Source organism: Hippopotamus amphibius, unplaced genomic scaffold (assembly GCF_030028045.1).
Source record: "Hippopotamus amphibius kiboko isolate mHipAmp2 unplaced genomic scaffold, mHipAmp2.hap2 scaffold_151, whole genome shotgun sequence".
In the NCBI taxonomy this organism is placed as follows: domain Eukaryota; kingdom Metazoa; phylum Chordata; class Mammalia; order Artiodactyla; family Hippopotamidae; genus Hippopotamus; species Hippopotamus amphibius.
In genome coordinates, this window is record NW_026648303.1 from 32310 (window position 1) to 55539 (window position 23230).

The 23230-nt window shown below is 43.7% G+C and overlaps 1 protein-coding gene across 1 annotated transcript in view; it reads right to left on the bottom strand.

Annotated features, from left to right (window-relative positions):
• Nucleotides 1-10539: 10539 nt before the first annotated feature.
• LOC130843083 (signal-regulatory protein beta-1-like) overlaps nt 10540-23230 on the bottom strand; it is a 31643-nt gene continuing 18952 nt past the window's right edge. Inside the window, exons 2-5 of the mRNA XM_057719738.1 lie at nt 22673-23029; nt 16667-16987; nt 15752-16084; nt 10540-10640 (exon numbers count right to left, since the gene is read on the bottom strand). Coding sequence (XP_057575721.1) covers nt 10540-10640; nt 15752-16084; nt 16667-16987; nt 22673-23029 — 1112 coding nt within the window. The remainder of the gene's footprint in view (nt 10641-15751; nt 16085-16666; nt 16988-22672; nt 23030-23230) is intronic.

Consider the following 23230-nt stretch of genomic DNA (forward strand, 5'->3'; position numbering starts at 1 on the left):
TTATTTTATCTTAACATACTTATAAGCAACACTATCGATCTGCTCAGATTCCTTGCTCCATTCTTCAGATGATGCACTGCCTTGGTATTTAATATTAGGTTTTTGTCTTTATCTTAGTTCTTAGTACAGTTGTCTAATTACATTCTGAGAATCTCCATTCTCTCTGGTGGTACTCTGGCTCTTTTCTATATTTGATCCTAGCTTACAAAATCTCCCTGGATTAATGTTAGTATGTGTAAGGTGATATTTGTTTGCTTGTTCGCTTTTGCTTTTGTCTCTGATTTGTTCTGTTTCAGTTATCAATTTCTGTTGGGTTTCTCTTTGAATATCTGATAGCACATGGGGGTTCTGACAGGTCTTTCTAGAGCGTTAGGTCCTAATGGATTCAGTAATCATGTGTCTTATACATGTATGTGTTTCCTAGACTTAGTATTTGTTTAATCCAATACTTGGACATTAGTCTGAGGCTTGGACAGTCTTCTATAGACACCTCTATCGCCAGGACAAGCAACCCCAAAAGTTTGGACAACCATGAGGAAACAAAGAAACACCATGCAGGCAAAGGAGCAGGAAACAAACCCACAAGACCAAATAAATGAGGAGGAAATAGGAAAAATGCCTGAAAAAGAATTCAGAGTAATGATAGTAAAAATGGTACAAAATCTCAATAACAAAATAGAGAAAGTACAAGAAACAGTTCATAAGAACTCAGAAAAACAAACAGCAATGGATAACAAAATAACTGAAATTAAGAATACTCTAGATGCTATAACCAGCAGAATGACTGAGGCAGAAGAACGAATAAGTGAGTTGGAAGATAGAATGGGGGAAATAACTGCCACAGAGCAGGCAAAAGAAAAAATAATAAAAAGAATAGAAGACAGTCTCAGAGACCTCAGTGATAACCTTAAACGTACCAACATTCGAATTACAGGCATCCCAGAAGAAGAAGAAAACAAGAAAGGGTCTGAGAAAATCTTTGAAGAGGTTCTAGTGGAAAACTTCCCCAACATGGGAAAGGAAATAATTCACCAAGTCCAAGAAGCACAGAGAGTCCCATACAGAATAAACCCAAGGAGAAATACACCAAGACACATATTAATCAAACTAACAACAACTAAACACAAAGAAAAAATATTAAAAGCAGCAAGAGAAAAGCAACAAACAACATATAAGGGAAAACCCATCAGGATAACAGCTGACCTTTCTACAGAAACTCTGCAGGCCAGAAGGGAATGGCAGGATATAGTGAAAGTCCTGAAAGAGAGAAACCTACAGCCAAGAATACTCTACCCAGCAAGAATCTCATTCAGATTTGAGGGAGACATCAAAAGCTTTCCAGACAAGCAAAAGTTAAGAGAATTCAGCACTACCAAACCAGCCTTACAACAAGTGCTAAAGGAACTTCTCTAAGTAGGAAACACAAGAAAAGGAAAACACCTACAAATACAAACCCAAAACAATTCAGAAAATGGTCATTGGAACACACATGTCAAGAATCACTTTAAATGTCAATGGATTAAATACTCCAACCAAAAGACACAGACTGGCTGAATGGATACAAAAACAAAACCCGTCTATATGCTGCCTACAAGAAACCCACCTCAGACCAAAGGATACACATAGACTGAAAGTCAAGGGATGGAAAAAGATATTCCATGCAAATGGAAGTCAAAAGAAAGCTGGAGTAGCAATACTCATATCAGACAAATTAGACTTGAAAGTAAAGACTATTACAAGAGACAAGGAAGGATACTACATAATGATCAAAGGATCCATTCAAGAAGAACATATCACAATGGTAAATATCTATGCCCCCAATATAGGAGCACCTCAATACATAAGACAAATGCTAACAGCTATAAAAGGGGACATCGACAGGAACACAATAATAGTGGGAGACTTGAACACCCCACTTACACCAATGGACAGATCATCCAAACAGAAAATCAATAAAGACATACAAGCTTTAAATGACACATTAGACCATCTCGACTTCATTGATATTTATAGGACATTCCATCCAAAAACGACAGACTACACTTTCTTCTCAAGTGCACACGGAACATTTTCCAGGATAGATCACATCTTGGGTCACAAATCAAACCTCAGCAAATTCAAGAAAATTGAAATCATATCAAGCATCTTCTCAGACCACAACACCATGAGACTAAATATCAATTAAAGGAAAAAAACTGCAAAAAATACAAACACATGGTGGCTAAACAATTCACTCTTAAGCAACCAAGAAATCACTAAAGAAATCAAAGAGGAAATAAAAAAAATATCTAGAAACAAATGACAACGAAAACACAAGAACCCAAAACTTATGGGACACAGCAAAGGCAGTTCTAAGAGGGAAGTTTATAGCAATACAGTCCTACCTTAAGAAACAAGAAAATTATTAAATAAACAACATAACCTTACACCTAAAGCAACTAGAGAAAGAAGAACAAAGAAACCCCAAAGGGAGCAGAAGGAAAGAAATCATAAAGATCAGAGTAGAAATAAATGAAAAAGAAAGAAGGAAACCATAAGAAAATAAATAAAACTAAAAGCTGGTTCTTTGAGAAGATTAACAAAATTGATAAACCATTAGCCAGACTCATCAAGAAAAAAAGGGAGAAGATGCAAATCAACAGAATTAGAAATGAAAAAGGAGAAGTCACAACGGACACCTCAGAAATACAAAACATCATGAGAGACTACTACAAGAAACTCTATGCCAATCAATTGGATAACCTGGAAGAAATGGATACATTCTTAGAAAAATACAATCTTCCAAGACTGAACCAGGAAGAAATAGAAACCATGAACAGACCAATCACAAGTACGGAAATTGAGGCAGTGATTAAAAATCTCCCAACACACAAAAGCCCAGGACCAGATGGGTTCACGGGCAAATTCTATCAAACATTTTGAGAAGAGCTAACACCTTTCCTTCTCAAACTCTTCCAAAATGTTGCAGAAGGCAGAACACTCCCAAACTCATTCTACGAGGCTACCATCACCCTGATACCAAAACCAGGCAAAGATGTCACAAAAAAAGAAAACTACAGACCAATATCACTGATGAATATAGATGCAAAAATCCTTAACAAAATACTAGCTAACAGACTGCAACAGCACATTAAAAAAATCATAGACCATGATCAAGTGGGGTTTATCCCTGGGATGCAAGAATTCTTCAATATATGCAAATCAATCAATGTGATACATCATATCAACAAATTGAAGGATAAAAACCATATGATCATCTCAATAGATGCAGAAAAAGCTTTTGACAAAGTTCAACATCCATTTATGAAAAAAGTTCTCCAGAAAATGGGCATAGAAGGAAATTACCTCAACATAATAAAAGCCATATATGAAAAACCAAAAGCCAACATCGTTCTCAATGGGGAAAAACTGGAAGAATTCCCTCTAAGAACAGGAACAAGACAAGGGTGTCCACTCTCACCACTGTTATTCAACATAGTTTTGGAAGTTTTAGCCACAGCAATCAGAGAAGAAAAAGAAAGAAAAGGAATCCAAATTGGAAGAGAAGAAGCAAAAGTGTCACTCTTTGCAGATGACATATTATTATATATAGAAAACCCTAAAGACTCTACCAGAAAACTGCTAGCACTAATTGAGGAGTTTAGTAAAGGAGCAGGATACAAAATTAATGCACAGAAATCTCTTGCATTCCTATACACTAACAACGGAAGAGCAGAAAGAGAAATTAAGGAAACTCTCCCATTCACCATAGCAACCAAAAGAGTAAAATACCTAGGAATAAACCTGCCTGAGGAGGCAAAAGATCTGTATGCAGAAAACTTTAAGATATTGCTGAAAGAAATCAAAGACGACACAAACAGATGGAGGGACATACCATGTTCCTGGATTGGAAGAATCAACATCGTGAAAATGACTGTACTACCCAAAGCAATTTACAGATTCAATGCAATCCCAATCAAATTACCAATGGCATTTTTCACAGAACTAGAACAAGAAATCTTACAATTTGTATGGAAACGCAAAAGACCCCGAATAGCCAAAGCAACCTTGAGAAGGAAAAATGGAGTTGGTGGAATCAGGCTTCCTGACTTCAAACTATACTACAAGGCCAGAATGATCAAGACAGTATGGTACTGGCAGAAAAATAGAAAGGAAGATCAATGGAATAGAATAGAGAACTCAGAAGTAAGCCCAAACACATATGGGCACCTGATCTTTGACAAAGGAGGCACGAATATACAATGGGAAAAAGACAGCCTCTTCAATACGTGGTGCTGGGAAAATTGGACAGCAGCATGTAAAAGAATGAAATTAGAACACTTCCTAACACCATACACAAAAATAAACTCCAAATGGATTAAAGACCTACATGCAAGGCCAGACACTAGAAAACTCCTAGAGGAAAACATAGGCCGAACACTCTATGACATCCATCAAAGCAACATCCTTTTGGACCCACCTCCTAGAATCATGGAAATCAAATCAAGAATAAACAAATGGGACCTCATGAAACTTAAAAGCTTTTGCACAGTGAAAGAAACCATAAACAAGACTAAAAGGAACCCTCAGAATGGGAAAAAATAATTGCCTATGAAACCACGGACAAAGGATTAACCTCCAAGATATACAAGCAGCTTATGAAGCTCAATACCAAAAAAGCAAATAACCCAATCCACAAATGGGCAGAAGACCTAAATAGACATTTCTGCAAAGAAGACATACAGATGGCCAACAAACACATGAAAAGATGCTCAACCTCACTCATCATCAGAGAAATGCAAGTCAAAGCCACAATGAGGTATCACCTCACACTGATCAGAATGGCCATCATCACAAAATCTGGAAACCACAAATGTTGGAGAGGGTGTGGAGAAAAGGGAACTCTCCTGCACTGTTGGTGGGACTGTAAGTTGGTCCAGCCACTATGGAAAACAATTTGGAGGTTCCTTAAAAAACTACAAATAGAACTACCATATGATCCAGTAATCCCACTCCTGGGCATATACCCAAAGAAAACCATAATCCCAAAAGAAACTTGTACCATAATGTTTATTGCAACACTATTTACAATAGCCAGGACATGGAAGCAACCGAAATGCCCATCAACAGTTGAATGGATAAAGAAGATGTGGCATATATATACAATGGAATATTACTCAGCTATAAAAAGGGATGAGATGGGGTTATATGTAATGAGGTGGATAGAACTACAGTCTGTCATACAGAGTGAAGTAAGTCAGAAAGAGAAAGACAAATATTGTATGCTAACTCACATATACGGAATCTAAAAATGGTACTGATGAACTCAGTGACAAGATCAAGGATGCAGATACAGAGAATGGACTGGAGAACTCGAGGTTTGGGAGGGGGCAGGGGGTGACGGGGAAGCTGAGATGAAGCGAGAGAGTAGCACAGACATATATATACTACCAACTGTAAAACAGATAGTCAGTGGGAAGTTGTTGTATAACAAAGGAAGTCCAACTCGAGGATGGAAGATGCCTTAGAGGACTGGGGTGGGGAGGGTGGGGGGGACTCGAGGCGGGGGGAGTCAAGGAAGGGAGGGAATACGGGGATATGTATATAAAACTGATGATTGAACTTGGTGTACCCCCAAAAAAATAAAAAAATAAAAGTACACAGAGTGTTTGCAAGGTGAGTTCTACAAACCTATGAAGAACTTTCTCTTGAAGGATTTCTCAGTCTTAATTTGTTTTCTATTGATGAATAACATATTACCACAAACATAATGGCATTAAAAGTGACAGGTTGTTTATTTCATAGCTTCTGTGAATCAGGAGTTCAGGCCCAGCTTAGCTGAGCTGTCCTTCACAGAAATAAGATGATATGAAGACACAGGGGAATGCCATCTACAATCCAAGGAATGTTTGAGGTTACTAGAAGCTGGGAGAGAAGCTTGCAAGAGTCTCCCTGAAGTTCATAGCAGCTTTATTCATACTTGCAATAATTTGGAAGCAACCAAGATGACCTCTGGTAGGTGAATTGGTAAGGAAATTGGTAAATCCAGATAATCAAATATTATTCTGAACTAAAATGAAATAAGCTCTCAAGCCCTGACAAGATGTGGAGGTATCTTCTATGCTTATTAATAACTGAAAGGAAGCATGGACGTGCTGCATGATTCCAACCATGTGACCTTCTGGGAAAGGGCTCCATCCTCATGACCTAATTCCTTCCCAAAGGCCCACCTGCAAATCCCATCACGTCAGGGATTAGATTGGAACATATGAACTTTGGAGGGACACAAACGTTCGGTCCATAAGAGGCTTCCTTACGTTCTGCATAAAGTTTTCGTTTGTTCCACGATCCCATTCAGGACACCACACACATTTACTTGTCGTGTCTCCTTAGGCTCCTCTCAGCTGTGACAGCTTCTCTGACTTTCCTTTGATGATTTTGAGAAATTTGATGAATATTGCTCAGATGTATTGCAGGATGTCCCTCTACTACAATTGTCTGATGCTTTTTGCATAGTCAAAACAGGGTTATGGGTTTGCGGGAAGAAGATTGAGAAGAAAAGTGCCATTTTCATCACATCTGCATGATTTATGCCTATTGATGTTGATTTATGATTGTTGATGAAATGTTAATTACCTTGCTCACTTGTATGTGTCAGTTTCCCCAACTGTTTAGTAACCCATTTTTCGTCCTTCAATTCTGCCATCTTGGAAGAGATTCACCATGTGTACCTCATATTTCAGGAGTGAAGAACTGGGTTTCCCCTTCTTTAGAGTGATGTATCTACATAAATAATTTGGAAATTTCCTACATAAAAGGTTTTGTAAAATTCTCCTCCAGTTATTAATGTATTCAATTACTTATTTATATCACTATGGACTCACAGGTATTTATGTTATATGTTGGGTTATAATCTTAGTCTATTTGGGCCTATAACAAAATATCACAGCCTGGATGGCTTACAACAGACATATATTGCTCACAGTTCTGGAAGCTTCAATTTTGCAATAAGAGTGGCCGTCTGAATGGGTGAGGGCCCTCTTCCGGATTGCAGATTTCTCATTGTATCCTCACAAGGCAGAAGGGGCTAGGGAGATGTTGAGGGTCCTTTTTACAAGGGTACACATCCAATTCATGAAGGAAGTGCTCTTGTGAAGTAATCACATTGCAAATGCTGCAACTTCTGACATGGTCACCTTGGGCATTTGCATTCTAAAATGTGAATTTTGAGGGGACAGCATCATTCACAATATGTATATTTCCAATACTTTATTTGTTGCTCAAATTGTGTCAGCTTTGTCCATTGGCACCTTCTTCAGTTGCTTTTCAGCCCTTTTGACAAACTCTAATCAATGTCAGTTTTTCCTTTCTTCTGTTTTATTTTCTTTGGTTTTTCACTTCCTTGCTTTCTGAAGGATAGTGAATTTTTGAGAGGATTTCAATGTACAAAGAAGGGAGATTAGCCTTTAATGAAAGGACTTTAAAACACAAGTCAGGTGATTGAATTAGATACTTTTTCTTTTGAAATCCAGCATCTAGTAAAAACTAATTCAATCACTTATTAAAATAAATGGTAATGGCCTAGTATGTGGCAGTCACTGTTCCGGCAACTGAGGATTCAGAGTTCCTTCTCATAGAACTGACGTCCTGTTTAAGGAAGAGACAGCACACATATCAGGGTTCATTTTCCCTGGTGCTTGAATTTCAGTTTAGTTAAATAACATCAGTGCCCCAACACACAGTTCAGACTTCAGTTGCCACAGGAAATTTACCACTGTGAACAATTGCATGAAGAGCAACTTTGCTGCGAAGTCTACTTCAGTCCACAAATCATGATATACTAGCAGATGCTTATCCTGATCACCAACCAATCATATCAGTTCTTTGAAAGTGATTGGTCACTGTGACTCTGTTATTCAGTTTAGGCACAGACAGCAAAATATGTAGTTGTATTGTCACCTTTCTCCTAGTGATGAACCCACATGACATTTACAAAATGAATCATTATGAAAGAGAAACAGCAGCAAAGATGAAAGTGCAATGGAGAGGCAAAACATGAATGATGTCAGAGGTTATATTCAAACTGAATATAAATGGTGTACAGAAGAAATCGCTGACCATGGCAATAGTAACTTGATACTGTTAGAAAGATTCCAGATAGGCAGTCAGAAGAACTTCGTGAAGGCAAACTTACCACATAAGTGAGGAAAGTGGTGGCGGGAAAAAGGGTGACAATGTCCCAGAGGAAGTGACAGCAGAAACTACTTCTAATTAAAGGAAGTTTTGTAAAGATTTTACAACATTGAGGGTATAAGGCATAAAATGTCAGAAACTGACCCAAACTTAGCAAGGAGCATGATAATTCACAAAGTTGTGAAAAAGATGCTCTTATATTGTAAATTACACAAGAAGAAGGCCAGCACTGTTCAAACACTTCGGATAACTTTTTATAAAGAAATAAATTGCTTTAACTCTCAGTCTTTCTAATTTGTCAAACCACATGATATTAGTTTTGCTATTTTTTCTCTATAAATTTGAAGCGGACAGTAAGAGAGTTTCTAATGTTTTGAAAGCAAATTTTAAAGATCACAGAACAAACATTATTTCTCCCATTGATTACCGTCCATGATTCAGTGTACACAGTAAGTTTTTTTTTGTCTTTCTCTACAATACATAGTGAGAACTGCCTATGTCAGATGGTAATAAGTGCTCAGGAAACAAATTAAGCACGTTAAGAGGTCATGGAATGCCAGGGTGAGAGAGGAATTGATATTTTATACAGGATGGTGTATGAACAGTGCCTTTGATAAAGTCACAACTGAGCAGATGCTGGAAAGAAGAGAGAGTTAACCATGCAGACACGTGGGGAGAGGAAGCAGAAGAGTGATAGGATTTGACTTATATTAGCAAACAATCACTGAGGCTGAAAAAGGAAAGCCAGACAGAGATCATACAATGGTGCAGAAAGAGATGATGGTGGCTGGGACCAGGCAGTAGAAGTGGGTGTGAGAATGTGTAGATTATGGATACAACCCAGTGGTGTGCTGGAGGAGGCTTGGACCAGCTCATGAGAACCAGGATTTACATTTTCAGGAATTTTGAAAGCTAGCTGTTTAAATGTGGGTAACTTGAAAGTGACTACTTTGGGAGTATTTACACCAAGAAATTGTCAGGCTTTTCTTTCTCTCTTTCTTTCTTTCTTTCTTTTTTTTTTTCTTTTGGAGAATCAATTGTTAAAGATTTACCACCTCACCACTGGACATAACCACTTTGAAGGCAGAATTGAATATGGGCTATAACAGAAAGAGAAATCAAGGATGACTCCAGGCTTCTGGACATGGTATGTTTACCGTGAGCAGCAAGGCTAGGAAGGATACAAGCTGATAGAAAAACTCCCCTTCCCATCACAGAGAGATGGGTTTGACAGCTCTAATTTGAAACTAATTTCTAGGTTTAACAAGCAGGCTATGTAGACAATGAGGGAGGAGAATAATTTTTTTAAAAACAAAATTGGGGAATCATTTGTACTAAAGAAGAAATAGAGAACCTCAAAGGGTGGGGAGTAAGTGAATGCAGGAATCCAGAAGACACTAACTCCTCAGCATAGGGACATGTGTGTGTGGTTCATGGCCAGGTCCAAGGTGATGATGAGTGACATCCTGACGTGTTGATTTGACTTATTTTTCACATTCCAGGGGGACGTTGTGAGGCACTGTCCAGAGCTACTTCCCACTTCCCTGCCCAGGGCCACAAGTGAAGACCCAAATCAGGGGCCTCCAAGGACTAGAAGAAGCAGCTCAGGAGCAGCGGATATGTCTCCATGGAGGGGAGGGGAGGGTTTGGGAGCAGAGTCGTGGAAGCCCCCAGCTGGGTCCTTCTCCTAGGCTGGGCCCCTCAGGGAGGGAAGGAGGCAGCAGAGACTATGGTGGCACCTGGCAGGGAGGAAGGAAGGACCTGTGGGAAACATGTTGATATTTCATTATCTGCTCATCACTCAGGAAATGTTCCCTGCATGCCTCCCACATACCCAGGGTTTCTCCTCTTGGGATGCCTGCCCTGAAATGATAGGCAGCCCCTGGGATAGGACTCTGTCCTCTGTCCCCTCAGCGTCCTCCCCAGGTCCTGATGCCCCTTCCCCAGCCCTTCCACTCTGGCACACGGAGGGTCAGAGCAGGACACTCCCTCAGAACAGCCAATCCAGGACGTCACAACTTTACACTGAATTGTGGATTCCTTTTGCCTCAAGGAGCCCCACAGTTCACGTGAACTAGAAACAGTCTCCACCTACTCAGGTGCTCCTCATTCAGCACTCTCTGCCCACTTCCTCCACAGAAACCTGAAAAGACAACCTTTGAAAACCCCTGATGCAGCCCACCTCCTATAGGACCTCACATTTCTCCTGGGAGTTGAGAACCTTTTAGAGGTTATTGAGGGAAGTGTGTTCCCTTCTCTTAACTCCACGTGGGCCCTGACCCTGTGGGGCCTGTTGGTTGGCCTCCCTACTGACCTGTGTCTTCTAGGACAGATCTTGTCCTGCCCTCCCTCCCACATATCTTACAGTCAGGCCCAATGCTTCCTGTGGACACAGATGACAGAGACACCAACCAGCAGCACAACCTTGGGGCCTAGGAGGAGAGCTGCCAGGAGAGGAGAAGACAGTTCTGTGCCTGGAAATCAAGAGACAGGAGACATCATTAGAGTGATCACGCAGGAGCCAGTCCCACGGGCCTCCACTTACTTCATCTGAGGCCATCTGGGCCTGCAGCAATATGAGGCTTTGACCTCCATCCTGTCCTGGGCTCAAGCTAGAGGGAGAAATCAGGGTATAAAGGTCATTCATTCTCACTCACTCTATTCCCGGCCTGCCTTGTCCTGTAAAAATGCCAGAGGTAAAAATAATTCTGAGACAGGTAATAGTCAGCAAATCCTAGTGCAGAATCTCTCACTAGGCTGCAATCCCATCCTCAACCAGCCACCAGGAAATTGCAGGAGAAAGAGACAAGGCAGATAAGACAGGAATCTAGAGTTATTTGTAAATACCACCACCAGTGTTACATTTCCCTAAGCTTTGAAAATATTGGAAAAGTGTCCTGCAGTGCAGTGCGCAGGGCAATAGGAAGGGCTTTCAATGTACACTTGACTTAAAAGCATAAGCACAGAATCCTCAGATCTGTGCATGTATTACCATACATGTCAAAAGGGGTGATCAGTAGTGATCAAGTTAAGCATCTTGAGATGGCACCTTATCTTGGATTTTCCAAGCAGAGCCCATGAAATCACAAAGATTCTTATAAGTAAAAGATGATGGCAGGGCAGTAGGAGAAGGAGAGTGACATTAGAAGCAGAGGTCAGAGAAATGCAGGGTCCTTTGCCAAGGAGTGTGGACACCTCTGGGAGCTGGAAAAGGCAAGGAAATGGATTCCCCTCCAGAACCTTCAGAAGGAACACAGCCCAGCCACCCATTGTAGACCTCTGACCTCTCCAACTGTATGATAATGCATGTGTCTTTTATTAAACACTAAACATGGTAATTATTTACAATGAGTATACGAACCTAATTAAGGAGGACAGATGTGAATAAATGGACAGGCACAATTTACACAGCAAAACTTCTTGTTAGAAGAGGCAGAAAGAAGGAAGAAATGCTGTTTGCCAATTAAGTGGTGAAGGGAAAAAGAAAAACGCAGGGGGAAGGGATTTAGGTTCCTGAAATACAAAGGAGAACCCAAAAATTAGAGGACTCAGAACCTTTCTCCCACTATCAAAACCAACCTACCTACTGGCACAAAAATACAAAGGAAGATCAATGGAACAGAATAGAGAACCCAGACGTAAACCCAAGCATATATGGACACCTTATCTTTGACAAAGGAGGCAAGAATATACAATGGAAAAATGACAACCTGTTCAATAAGCGGTGCTGGGAACATTGGACAGCTACATGTAATAGAATGAAATTAGGACACTTCCTAACACCATATGCAAAAATAAACTCAAAATGGATTAAAGACCTAAATGCAAGGCCAGACACAATAAAACTTCTAGAGGGAAACATAGGCAGAACACTTTATGACATATATCAAAGCAAGATCCTTTTTGACCCACCTCCTAGAATCATGGAAATAAAATCAAGAATAAACAAATAGGACCTAATGAGACTTAAAAGATTTTGCACAGCCAAAGAAACCATAAACAAGAGAAGAAGACAACCCTCAGAATGGGAGAAAATACTTGCCAATGAAGCAACGGATAAAGGATTAATCTCCAAAATATACAAACAGCTCATGCAGCTTAATACCAAAAAAGCAAATAACCCAGTCCACAAATGGGCAGAAGACCTAAATAGACATTTCTCCAAAGAAGACATACAGATGGCTAACAACCACATGAAAAGATGCTCAACCTCACTCATCATCAGAGAAATGCAAGTCAAAGCCACAATGAGGTATCACCTCACACCGGTCAGAACGGCCATCATCACAAAATCTAGAAAAAGCTAAGGTTAGAGAGGGTGTGGAGAATAGGGAACTCTCCTGCACTGTTGGTGGGAATGTAAGTTGGTACAGCCACTATGGAAAACAGTTTGGAGGTACCTTAAAAAACTAAAAATATCTCTACCATATGACCCAGTAATCCCACTCCTGGGCATATACCCAGAGAAAACCATAATCCAAAAAGAAACATGGACCAGAATGTTCATTGCAGCACTATTTACAATAGCCAGGACACGGAAGCAAACTAAAGAACCATCAGCAGATTGATGGATAAAGATGTGGCACATATATACAATGTAATATTACTCAGCCACAAAAAGGAATGAAACTGAACTATATGTGATGAGGTGGATAGATCTAGAGTCTGTCATACTGAGTGAAGTAAGCCAGAAAGAGGAAAACAAATAGCGTATGCTAACTCATATATACGGAATCTACAAAAATGATACTGATGGGCCCAGTTACAGGGTAAGAATAAGGATCCAGATACAGAGAATGAACTGGAGGACACAGGGTTGGGGGGTGGGGCGAAGGGGAAGCTGGGACGAAGTGAGAGAGTAGCACAGACATAGATACACTACCAACTGTAAAATAGATAGCTAGTGGGAAGTTGCTATATAACAAAGGGAGATCAACTTGATGATGGGAGATGCCTTAGAGGGCCAGGACAGGGAGAGTGGGAGGGAGTCTCAGGAGGGAGGGGATATGGGGATATAGGTATAAATACAGCTGATTCACTTTAGTGTACCTCAAAAACTGGTACAAGATTGTAAAGCAATTATATTCCAATAAAGAGCTTAAAAAAATGAAAGGAAAAGAAAACTCAAAAACACTCCTTGGGGGAAAAAAGAAAAACCAACCTACCAACCCAAAACTCTGTTAACATATTGGATTATGCCATACTGAGAGAAAAGAGGTCCACTAGATTATAAGTATGGTAAAATACCCCAGTATCATTAAAGAAAAAGTAGTCTGATATACATCCTCACACCAGATCAACTGGACCCAGGACTGAGGTGGCTAGAGCCCTCCGACACACCAGGCAGCAGGGTCACATAGGTCGCCTTACACTTTGCTCAATGCCACAGCCTAGATGCCTCTGGAAACATTTTCAGCCATTGTACAGCAGCAGGCATGCTGGGTCAGGCACCCTGCAGCACCCAGACATAACAGCCCTGGCCTGAGCCCCAGCAGGAGATGGAAGATTACAAAGTATTTCTGAGCCTCTCCAGACAAGATGGCATGAAATCTTCTCTCCCACTTACAATGTTCAGTACAATGTGAACCCTAGAAATAACACAAAGGACAAACATAGCAGGACTCTGAGGTGGAAGAGAAGGCAGACTAGCTAGAGACCTGAGTACTGGAGAAAGAACGCAGCAGTCAGGCACCCAGGTCCACTCTCCTAATTGCCCAAGCGCAGGAGACCCAAGTGTGGCACTAGAAAAAAGAAAAAGCCTAAATCAATAATTGAAGTTCCTGCCCCAAAAATTGAGAAAAGGAGGAGCAAAATAAACCCAAAGCAAGCAGAGGGAAGGAAATAATAAAGGAGAAAAATCCGTGAAATTATAAACAGAAAGAGTAGAGAAAAAAACTGAAACAAAAAGAGTGGGTTCTTTTAAAAGACCACTAAATTTGAAAAATTTTTAGTACAACTGACAAAGAAAAAAGGAGGAATGACATACTTCCAGTATCAGAAATGAAACAGAGGACATCATTACAGACCCTGCAGTCATCAAAAGGATAATAAGGGAATGGTATGAACAACTGTACAGGCAGAAATTTGACAACTTAGAGACAATGGAAAAAAATACCTCAAATATCACAACCTATCACAGCTCATACAATATGAAATGAATAATCTGAGTAGTCTTAAACAATTCAAATTCTTTTTCAAACAAAAAAAAAAGATTCTCAAGGCTTGGGTGGTGTCATGGAAAAATTTTGCCAAGAACTTAACAGATGAATTAAAAACAATTTTGGTGCACAAAAACAACAATAAAAGATATTTTGGAAATTTTGAATTTCTACTCCATTTTAAATGATATTAGGAAATTATTATTGATTATATTAGTATGCACTGGTATTCCTTTTACAGAAAATCTATGGCCTTAACCATATGACCACACAATTGTGGACTCCATTGACAGCTGGTTGTCCATGGGGGGCTAAGTTAAAATGCACACAGTGTTGCAACTTCTCTACCCTTCTTGTTTAAGGGAAGTTGTTTGTTCTCCATGTCCTCTCTTTGGCTTCCAGGAGGCAGGGACACAGACACTCAGTGACCCAGCGTTGACCCAGCAAATGAGGATAGCTTGTTGGAAGGAATGTGGGACTATGAAAGGTCTCTTGGAGTAAAGATTCCTGGAAACCTGACTCAACCCTCTCTTGATGTGACATGAGAACCTGCAAGACATGTTGTATTTATAGAAAGGAAGACTGTTCTTGGGACATGCCCTTGGCACAATGCCCAGCTGAGGGGGACCCTGTCTCGAAGTAGCATGTATCTGTTGTACAGGCTGGTGGTTCCTGTCTTCAGGGCCTCAGATTCACCTTGATTAGTATAGCCCAATCACCTGGACTAAAGGAAACAAATCTTCAACAGCATCCCCCACCCATTGCTTCCTGAGTCCGTTCCGTAAACTCCAAATCCTCTGGCTGTTTGAAGCAGGAAGGGAGATCACGGCTGAACTGAGATCTGCATTGCGTCAATGTGCAGTGAGCTGTTGTGAGCATTGCTGGTCCACTGTCCCAAATCAGAGGACAAAGGAGCCCTGTGCACTGACCACTCATGGTCCTCTGGGTGCCTGGTCCAGACTCAAACTTCATGTGCTCAGGGCTCCCTTTCCAGAATTTCACAGAGAAGTAGGTGCCAAAGTCTACTGGGGTGAGGTTACTTACATGGATGGAAAAGTCCAGGCTGGAGAGAGACTAGGCAGAGCCTAGAAAGAACAAGGAGGTGGGAGGTGGGCGGTCAGGGAAGGATGGACATAATCACTGTTAGTTAAGAAAGCAAGAAGCAGGACACTGTGAACAGGATGATCCCCCTCCTTCCCTACTTTCCTTCATGGATATTTATGTGAGAAGATCGATAAAGAATATACCAGACTTTTATCATGAGTCATTCTTGGCGGTGTGGAATTTGCAAAAGGAAACTGACTTTAAAGTTCTATTTTAAATCTATTGGTTTCTAGATTGTTCTATAATAAGCATGAATTACTACCTTTAATATTAAAAAAAGAAATAAAGACCTGTGTGAGTTGGAGTGGAGGCCTCACCAGGGGGTTTATTGGTGGTGCCCTGTTCCTTCTGGGGAGCAGCGGGCTCCAGGGTATAGTTTTTGGTGACCGCCGGCTGCCCGTCATGCTCCACCTGGCAGGTGAGCAGCACGGCCTCCCTGTGGGCAGATGAGTTCACCAGGAGCCAGCTCGTCCGGTTAAAGGTCCCGTCCTTGTTCTCTATGAGGGTCGAGGCTGTTTCTGTTCGGGTCAAGTTTCCATTCTCCAGCCAGGTCAGCTGTAGGCGCTGAGGGTAAAACTTGTTCACGTGGCAGGAGATGTTCACTTGGTTCCCCGCTGTGGGGTGTTGGGTAACCTCCAAGGTGGGCGGAACTGAAACAGCACAGGCAGAAGCTCTGACCTTATGGAACAGACAGCTCACAGGGGAGGGGCTGGATAACAGCTCCCAGCACAGCAAGGGAGTCACCCAGGACAGAGCCAGGCAGGCAGCAGGTGCTCAGACACGGAGGGTCTACTGCATATGAGTGAAATCACTAAGCGCACTGCAAAGCACACAGTAGGTGCTCAAAACCTCTTAGCTCCTATTTAGGGTTAAAATGTTTGCAATCAGCAAGATCAGCCCCTGGCATGCAGTAGGAACATAACATCTGTATCAAAATAAATGAACTCAGCATGCACATAAGGGCCTGGCTGGTAGTAGGTGCACAGTAATTGGAGATGCTCTTGGTAAAGTAAAGGAAATAATGCTTAGCACAGTGCTTGGCACATGTCCACCTGGAAGCTGGCATTCAATCCGTAGTGAGTAACCAGCTCATCTAGGAGACTGGCCATTGGGCCGCACTGTCAGGAAGCAGATTGCAGGCAATTCAAGGCCTGGAGCAAAAAGCAGGGGGGAAGAGCAGGCTGGGGCCTTGGGGGCAGGTGTGGGCTTGGGCTGGTGTGAGGGGCACCTACCTCGAATGGTCTCAGACAGCTTGGCAGTCCCACGGAGAGGAGGGCCCCCCTGCAGGGTGACGTGGGCCACCTCGCAGATGACCTGGGAGTGGACATCCCCCGGGGCCAGCTGCACCCTGGTTGTGCTGGAGATGCTGTAGGAAACGCTGTCTCCCTCTGGGTCCACGTTGGTCTGGGAGGCGGAGAGCTCATTGCCATTTTTGAACCATTTCAGGGAGATGTTTCTGGGGGAGAAGCCGTGGGATGTGCAGGTGAAGCTCACTGTCTGCTCAGGTGAGGCCCTCACAGCAGGGCCTGATACCATGGGAGGAGAAGGCTTGGCTACAAAAGGAACGTTTATAAACAAGGAACATGATTGTGCTGACCTTCACTAAGGAAAAGCTTGTGACAATGTTAAGAGCTTGCAGACATATTATTTGTAAATTCTTCAAATATTTCTGGGATTGCAATGTCTTCATTCTCATCATAGGGGGAAACACAGAGGTTCCCAGAGGTGAGTCTGAGTCAGGGGTAGGGTCCACATGAAATTCCAGGCCTGAGGTCAAAATCCACCTTTTTTCCTCTGCCAGGTGATTATCCAGCCAATCCGGGCACAGGAACAATGGTACTGATTGGATGAACTCTCCTATTAACTCTTCCTGGCTGGGTTCCCCTAGAAATCATAATTGACTTCAGAAAACCACTCACAAAAGTACATGCATGGGAAGCAGGGTCATAGTGGGATCACCATGGAAGCTGAACCAGGCTGGCCATACAACGGGAGGTGTGTCTGTGGCACCTCCCAGCTCCTCATCCATGAAAGGGAAAAGCAGGCATTATGCTGCCCAGGGCTGCAACGAGGGTTAAATCAGGCAGTGGAAGCGTTCTTACTGTGAGTAAAACACAAGATGATTCACAAACCCAAAGGAACACAGATCTCTCTTTAACCCAGAATGCATATCCAGAGGTCTCCCTTCAGGTATTTATGAATTTACTTCATCAGTTTCATTCTTTCCATGAATATTCCAGTATGACTAAGGTATCAATCCTTGAAGTTCAAAGAAAGGGAGTGAATGGATGTTTTTCTGAGTCTGTGTTCTTCTCTTGGTTCAGTTTTGGGTTGAAAAGAAAGATCACTGAGTGGTGAGAGACAAGTGGTGGTTGATTTCTTAATTGCTTTTAATCCATAGAGACACAGACCCAGGCCTACAAAGCACCCAGAAGCACACAAATCAGAAAATCAAATGTGAGGGCAGTTTCTCCCTGTAGAAGGGTCCTGTCCTATCTCCAAATTGTTCATTGTTACCCAACAACTCCTGTAAAAGGTGGCAGGCAGCAAATATTACAAACATTTGCATTTGTAAATATTTAATCTGCTTCCTAAAACTCCTCAAACATTGGAGGACACAATAAGGAGTTACCTTAATATATCAAGTCATAGAAACAGCAGCATCCTGGACTCCCCTAAAGGGACAAGATGCTGTGATCAGTTACTACTTGTCCAGAGTTTCTTCCCAGCCTAAAGATGGCCTCATTTCTCCATCACCCTCAGCTCTTTAATCCCCCCACCAGCCCTGAGAGGCAGGCTTGAGAGTGGCCCCATTTATGGGATGTGGCTCAGGGAGGATGCAGCTGGCCAAGGACACCCAGTGAGTAAAGGTCAGAGCCCATCTCATCACACACAGGACTGATGATTTTAGCATCACTGTTCGTTATCCTTGAGCCTCACTGTCTCTTTCTGGACACAATGCATACAAGTACCATTTGGTAAGATGAATGAGGATGTATGTAAAGCCCAGAGCCTGCATATAGCAGGCGCTTAATCAATGACACCCATGATGGTTATTATAAGATCTGGCCATTCTACTTCTGAAATTACCTATATACTTTTTAGGTAGTAAGAAGACAAAACAAAAGCAACAATAGGAACTCCAAAAAGAGTCTCAAATCCTGCTCTATGCAGCGCCATGCAAACATCTACATGTAAAAACAGTACAAACACCAAATTATGAATCTGTTTCCATTTTTAAAAATAATCCCCTCAGGAAACAAGTTTGGGGAATTGGCTTTCAAAACACACAGGACATCACAGGCATTTTCCTGCAAATCAGCTCTTCCAGGAGCTGGAAGCATTTTGAAAGGAGGAAGGACAAATGTTGTCAGTGTCACTGTGGCTGTTGAGGCAGGAGGGCTCTGGGCTGGGCAGGAAGTGTTTGCAGAGATACCAGCACCTCTTTAGACTCAGGTGAGTTCGAAGATGGGAAGGTTTCCCCAGCAATGAATCCTGGGTCTGCACAGGGTGTTCTGAGTGGGCAGGAAGCCTCGCTCAGCCCAGGTGAGCTCTGTTGGAGGTGGGTTGTGTCCCCGCCAATCAGCTAGGCCTGACTTTCTTGGGCCTCCTAAGAGCTGTCACCTTCACAGGCTATTCTGAAGCACCCACACCTGGGAGAGCTGTTCTTCCAACCCAGGCTCTACAGGGGACCCACCTTGGCCAGGGAAAACCACAGCTTTCCCTCTGTGACCTCAGGGAACACATAGCTCAGGGCTCCTCTGCCCTGGCTGGGCACCAGCACCCTCTGCAGGAGTTAAAACTTCATCTGACCAATTGAATCCGAATTTCTAGGGTAGAGCCAGGGTCTGGGGAGCTTCTGGAGGTTCCCCAGATGGTTTCAAAGAGCAGGCAAGGTTGGTAGGCACGCAGCCCCACCCCAACCCCAGTTAGACTTAGTCCGGGAGGGAAAGTGACCCGTCCAAGGTCCTCTGAGAAGAGCTCACTTGGGTGGAACATGTACCATGTGTCAGGCTCTGCTCTAAGCTCATGACATGCATCCCTCACTCAGTCCCTGCAGCGGCTCTGTGAGGGCGGTGCTGTCTTTGCTGCACACGGACACCGAACCCCAATGTGGGGAGGGACTCGTCAGTGGTCCCAGAGCCAGGACAGTGCAAAGCTGGGATGGGGGCTCTGGCAAGGGGGCTCGGCCCAGGCTCTTAACCACTGTGTGCTGTGCTCTCAACCACTGAGTAACACCTTAACCCACCATATGCAGGGCTTTCTAGATCCTCTCCAGTCAGCACAGATCCCTGAAAGGTAGTGGGATTACCACCATTTCACAGATGGGGAAACTGAGGACAGAGGGAACTGAGACTTGCTCAGGGCCACAGAGCCTGGGAGGCCAGCACCATCCCTCACTGAGGGGCTGTCCTGTCACCAGGTCATTGTACCCTCAGGACACCCTGCAAAGGTTGGTGTGATTATTCACTTTCTACAGGTGAGGAAATGGGGCCCAGCACAGGGCACTGGTCACAGCCGTAAAATAACACCGCGATTTAAGGGTCTATACTCTGTGCACTTAGGCAGAGCGCCTCAAATCTTCCAATTCTCCTCAAAGGAGACCATGATTATCACCACTTTACAAATAAGAAAACTGAGGCTCAGAGAATTGAAGGGGCTGACTCCTCACCCTCCCCTCATTGTGTCCCAGAAGTATTTCCTGTCATCTCCAAGCTTTCATGTCCATCAGCAGAGCAAGCACCCCACCTTCACAAGCCTCCACAGTGACCTCCACCCTCCCCTTTTGCCTCTGAGATTTTGACTTCAAGCAACTACAGGGAGGAGTAGCGCCCGAGTGCCCAGGCCTGGGGAAGCTGTATCCACAGGGCTCCTGATGTGTGAGTCTAGAATAAGAACTCTTGCTCACACGGGGCCTCCAGCACCCTCTAGGGAACAGCTCTCCCTCCTCATCCTCAGTCTGCAGAGCCAGGAATGGGCGAGCACCTGCTGCGGGGATTGCAGTGGCCCCTCTCCGCTCTGTCCACACTACCCTTCCCAGAGCTGCCCCCACAGTGAAGGGTCCACATCACCACAAGGGGGAGAAACACTCCTGATGCTTTTACGTGTGCTGAGCCCTGTCTCTTCGCAACATTCAGCACATCAGGAGACACTGCAGTATCTGATCTGTTGTAAAGCGAGACTTGCCTCCTTCATGGGACTTTTTGAAATGCTTTTTGCTAAAGAAAAGAACAATATAAAATTTTAAGAGGACAGGGCTGGAGGTTTCCCCACACGTTGACCAGCACCTCAGGCATTGCAGAGAGCAGGGCTGAGTCAATGTGTTTGGGGTTCAATCTTGGCTCCCCTACCGGCTCACAAATCAGGTCCCCTCTCTGAGCCTCAGTGTCCTCATCTGTAAAGGGGGCAACAGAGGATCCCCTCTCTCAGAGCCCTGGTTATAAGGAGTGAAAGCCATGAGGAAGATTCAGCATCCCACAGGCTGCTGCTCCCTGGCCGCTCCCCTCCCTCCTTTCTCCTCCAGGGAATCATCAAGGCAGGCGGCCTGGGGAAGAGGGTGAGCAGCCTCCAGGGAGGCAGCAGGTCTGAGTGGCGGGGGAGCCACCTACGACCCGTGATTGGCGGGGCAAGGGACCCACCATCTAGGAAGTTTAGTAATAGCTGCAAAATGAAGGTAAGTCCACCTTCACTGCTGATGCTTGGAGTTTGGGGAACTTCATTTGCCACCATGATTAGGAAGAAAATTTGGCAATATGATCACACAAATAAAATACACATACTCTCTGATCTAGCAACGCCTCTTCCAGTGGATATTTCCTCCTAGAGGAGAGTGACATGTGGAAAGGTTTTCCACTGCAGCGCTGTTTGAAGGTTAGGAACAACTGAGTATTGGTTAACAGGAGACTGTAAAATGTACGATTTTGTCTCCATAGGCTGAGTGAAAAGTAGCTGTTGAGTCACTGGGCAGCTCTAGCTGCTGATGTAGGATGAGGGATTTGGGATCACGTGGCTGAAAGTAGGGAGAGGTTTCCAGTCACCTCGGGACTCAGGGTCTGAATGCAAGGAGCAGTCTGAACCTTTTGGGAAAGCAATGAAAAGAGTCTGCTCAATGGTTATTTCAAGGATTTTTATTTTGCAACTTCTATGTGCCAGGCTCTTCCAGAAACCAGTTCCAATGCCGGTGCAAGAAGGAGCTTTGCCTGGAATCAGACTTGGTTCTGGATGAATCTCCTCACTCACTGACCATGGGACTGTGGTCTGGGCCCCTGTCACCTCTTGGCCTCAGGCCCCCATCTGTACATGGGGGAGCTGGGAGGATGGTGTCTACAGGTCTTTCCGGTGCTGACAGCCCAGGATTCAGGAGTTAGAAAGAGGATCCATGGTCTTTGTCCGAAAACTCTAAATGAACCTTTGCTACCTCAGTGGGGCTGCCCCTAAGTCACTCACATGGGGAACCTCTTCCCTGGGGAGGGACACTCTGAGATGACACAGCTCTGCTTGGAGCCTTCAGTGACTGTGAGTCAGTCCCTGAATCACAGGAGGGTTTTCTCACCAGATGCCCAGGAGACACCAAACCTCTGAGCATCTCCTCCAAGCAGGGCCATCAGAATAAATGCTGAACCCTATGCCTCTAGGAATTTTTTCTCAGGCTGATGGTTCTAAAGAGGAAATAAAGAAACCCATTCTTTCCTCCCTGCCTGGATGGATTTCTCCTCTTTGGAAGGGACGAGGACATAAGCTTCAGGAGAGGAGAGCCCTGGTCTGCTTTGTTTCACCGCTGCTTCTACAGCATGCAGAGCAGAGCCTGGGACACAGTAGGTGCTCAATTCATGCTGAATAGAGAGAAGACTCAGCCATATTGAAGGGAGCACTCTCTGGAAGCAGGAGGTGAGGTCTGGCCTGTGATAGGGCGAGGCACTCCGACTTTCAGTTCCCTCATCCCTGGAGACAAAGAGCTGGATGGGATTGAAAAGACAATGGATGAGGAGCCAGGCAGATTGGTTTCTAGACTTTCCCCCTCTTTTAACAGCCATGGGCCCTTCAGCAAATAGCATGACCCCCACAGGCCTCAACTTCCCTGATCTGTAGAAGGGAGTGACATCAGATCATGTCCACATCATGATATAAGCACCCACTGCTGCACCTGAATTTTTTTTTTTTTCCTCAAAGAGTGGAGGGCATTGTTGTTCCCTTGTTGTCAGAGACCAGGGGACAAAGGACACCCAGGCCATACTCACCACTCACAGTGAGATGAGTGCCTGGTCCAGACTTAACCTCCGTTTCGTTAGGGTCTCCTTTCCTGAACTTCACACAGTAGTAGACACCAGTGTCTGCTGGGGTGATGCTACTGATGCGGATGGAAAAGTCCGTGTTGTTTCTCCTTGTAGTATCTGAAACAGTTGCTGCTCTGGGGAAGGGGCCTCCTTTTTGACTGTAGAGTAACTCCCGTCCTGGCCCAGTTCCCCTGAACCACGCGACGGGCCCCACGGGGAGCAGGGAGGTCACGGTGCAGCGCAGCGTGGCCGTCTCTCCTGCTGCAACTGACACTGACCTCTCAGGCTGAATCACTTGCAGCTCATCCTCACCTGCCACTCCTGGAGGGAAACACAATCCAGTTATTCATTCATCCTTATGTGATCCTGTAGATTTTCTCAAGTGTTTATCAACAATGACCTTCACTAACTGAGTGCCCTTGAGCCAGCCTTGAACTCAGCCCATTGCATGTCCATTGCATGTAACCTGCACCCCTGAGCCTGTAACATGAGACCCTAATACAACCTCTAATATAAGAGAGG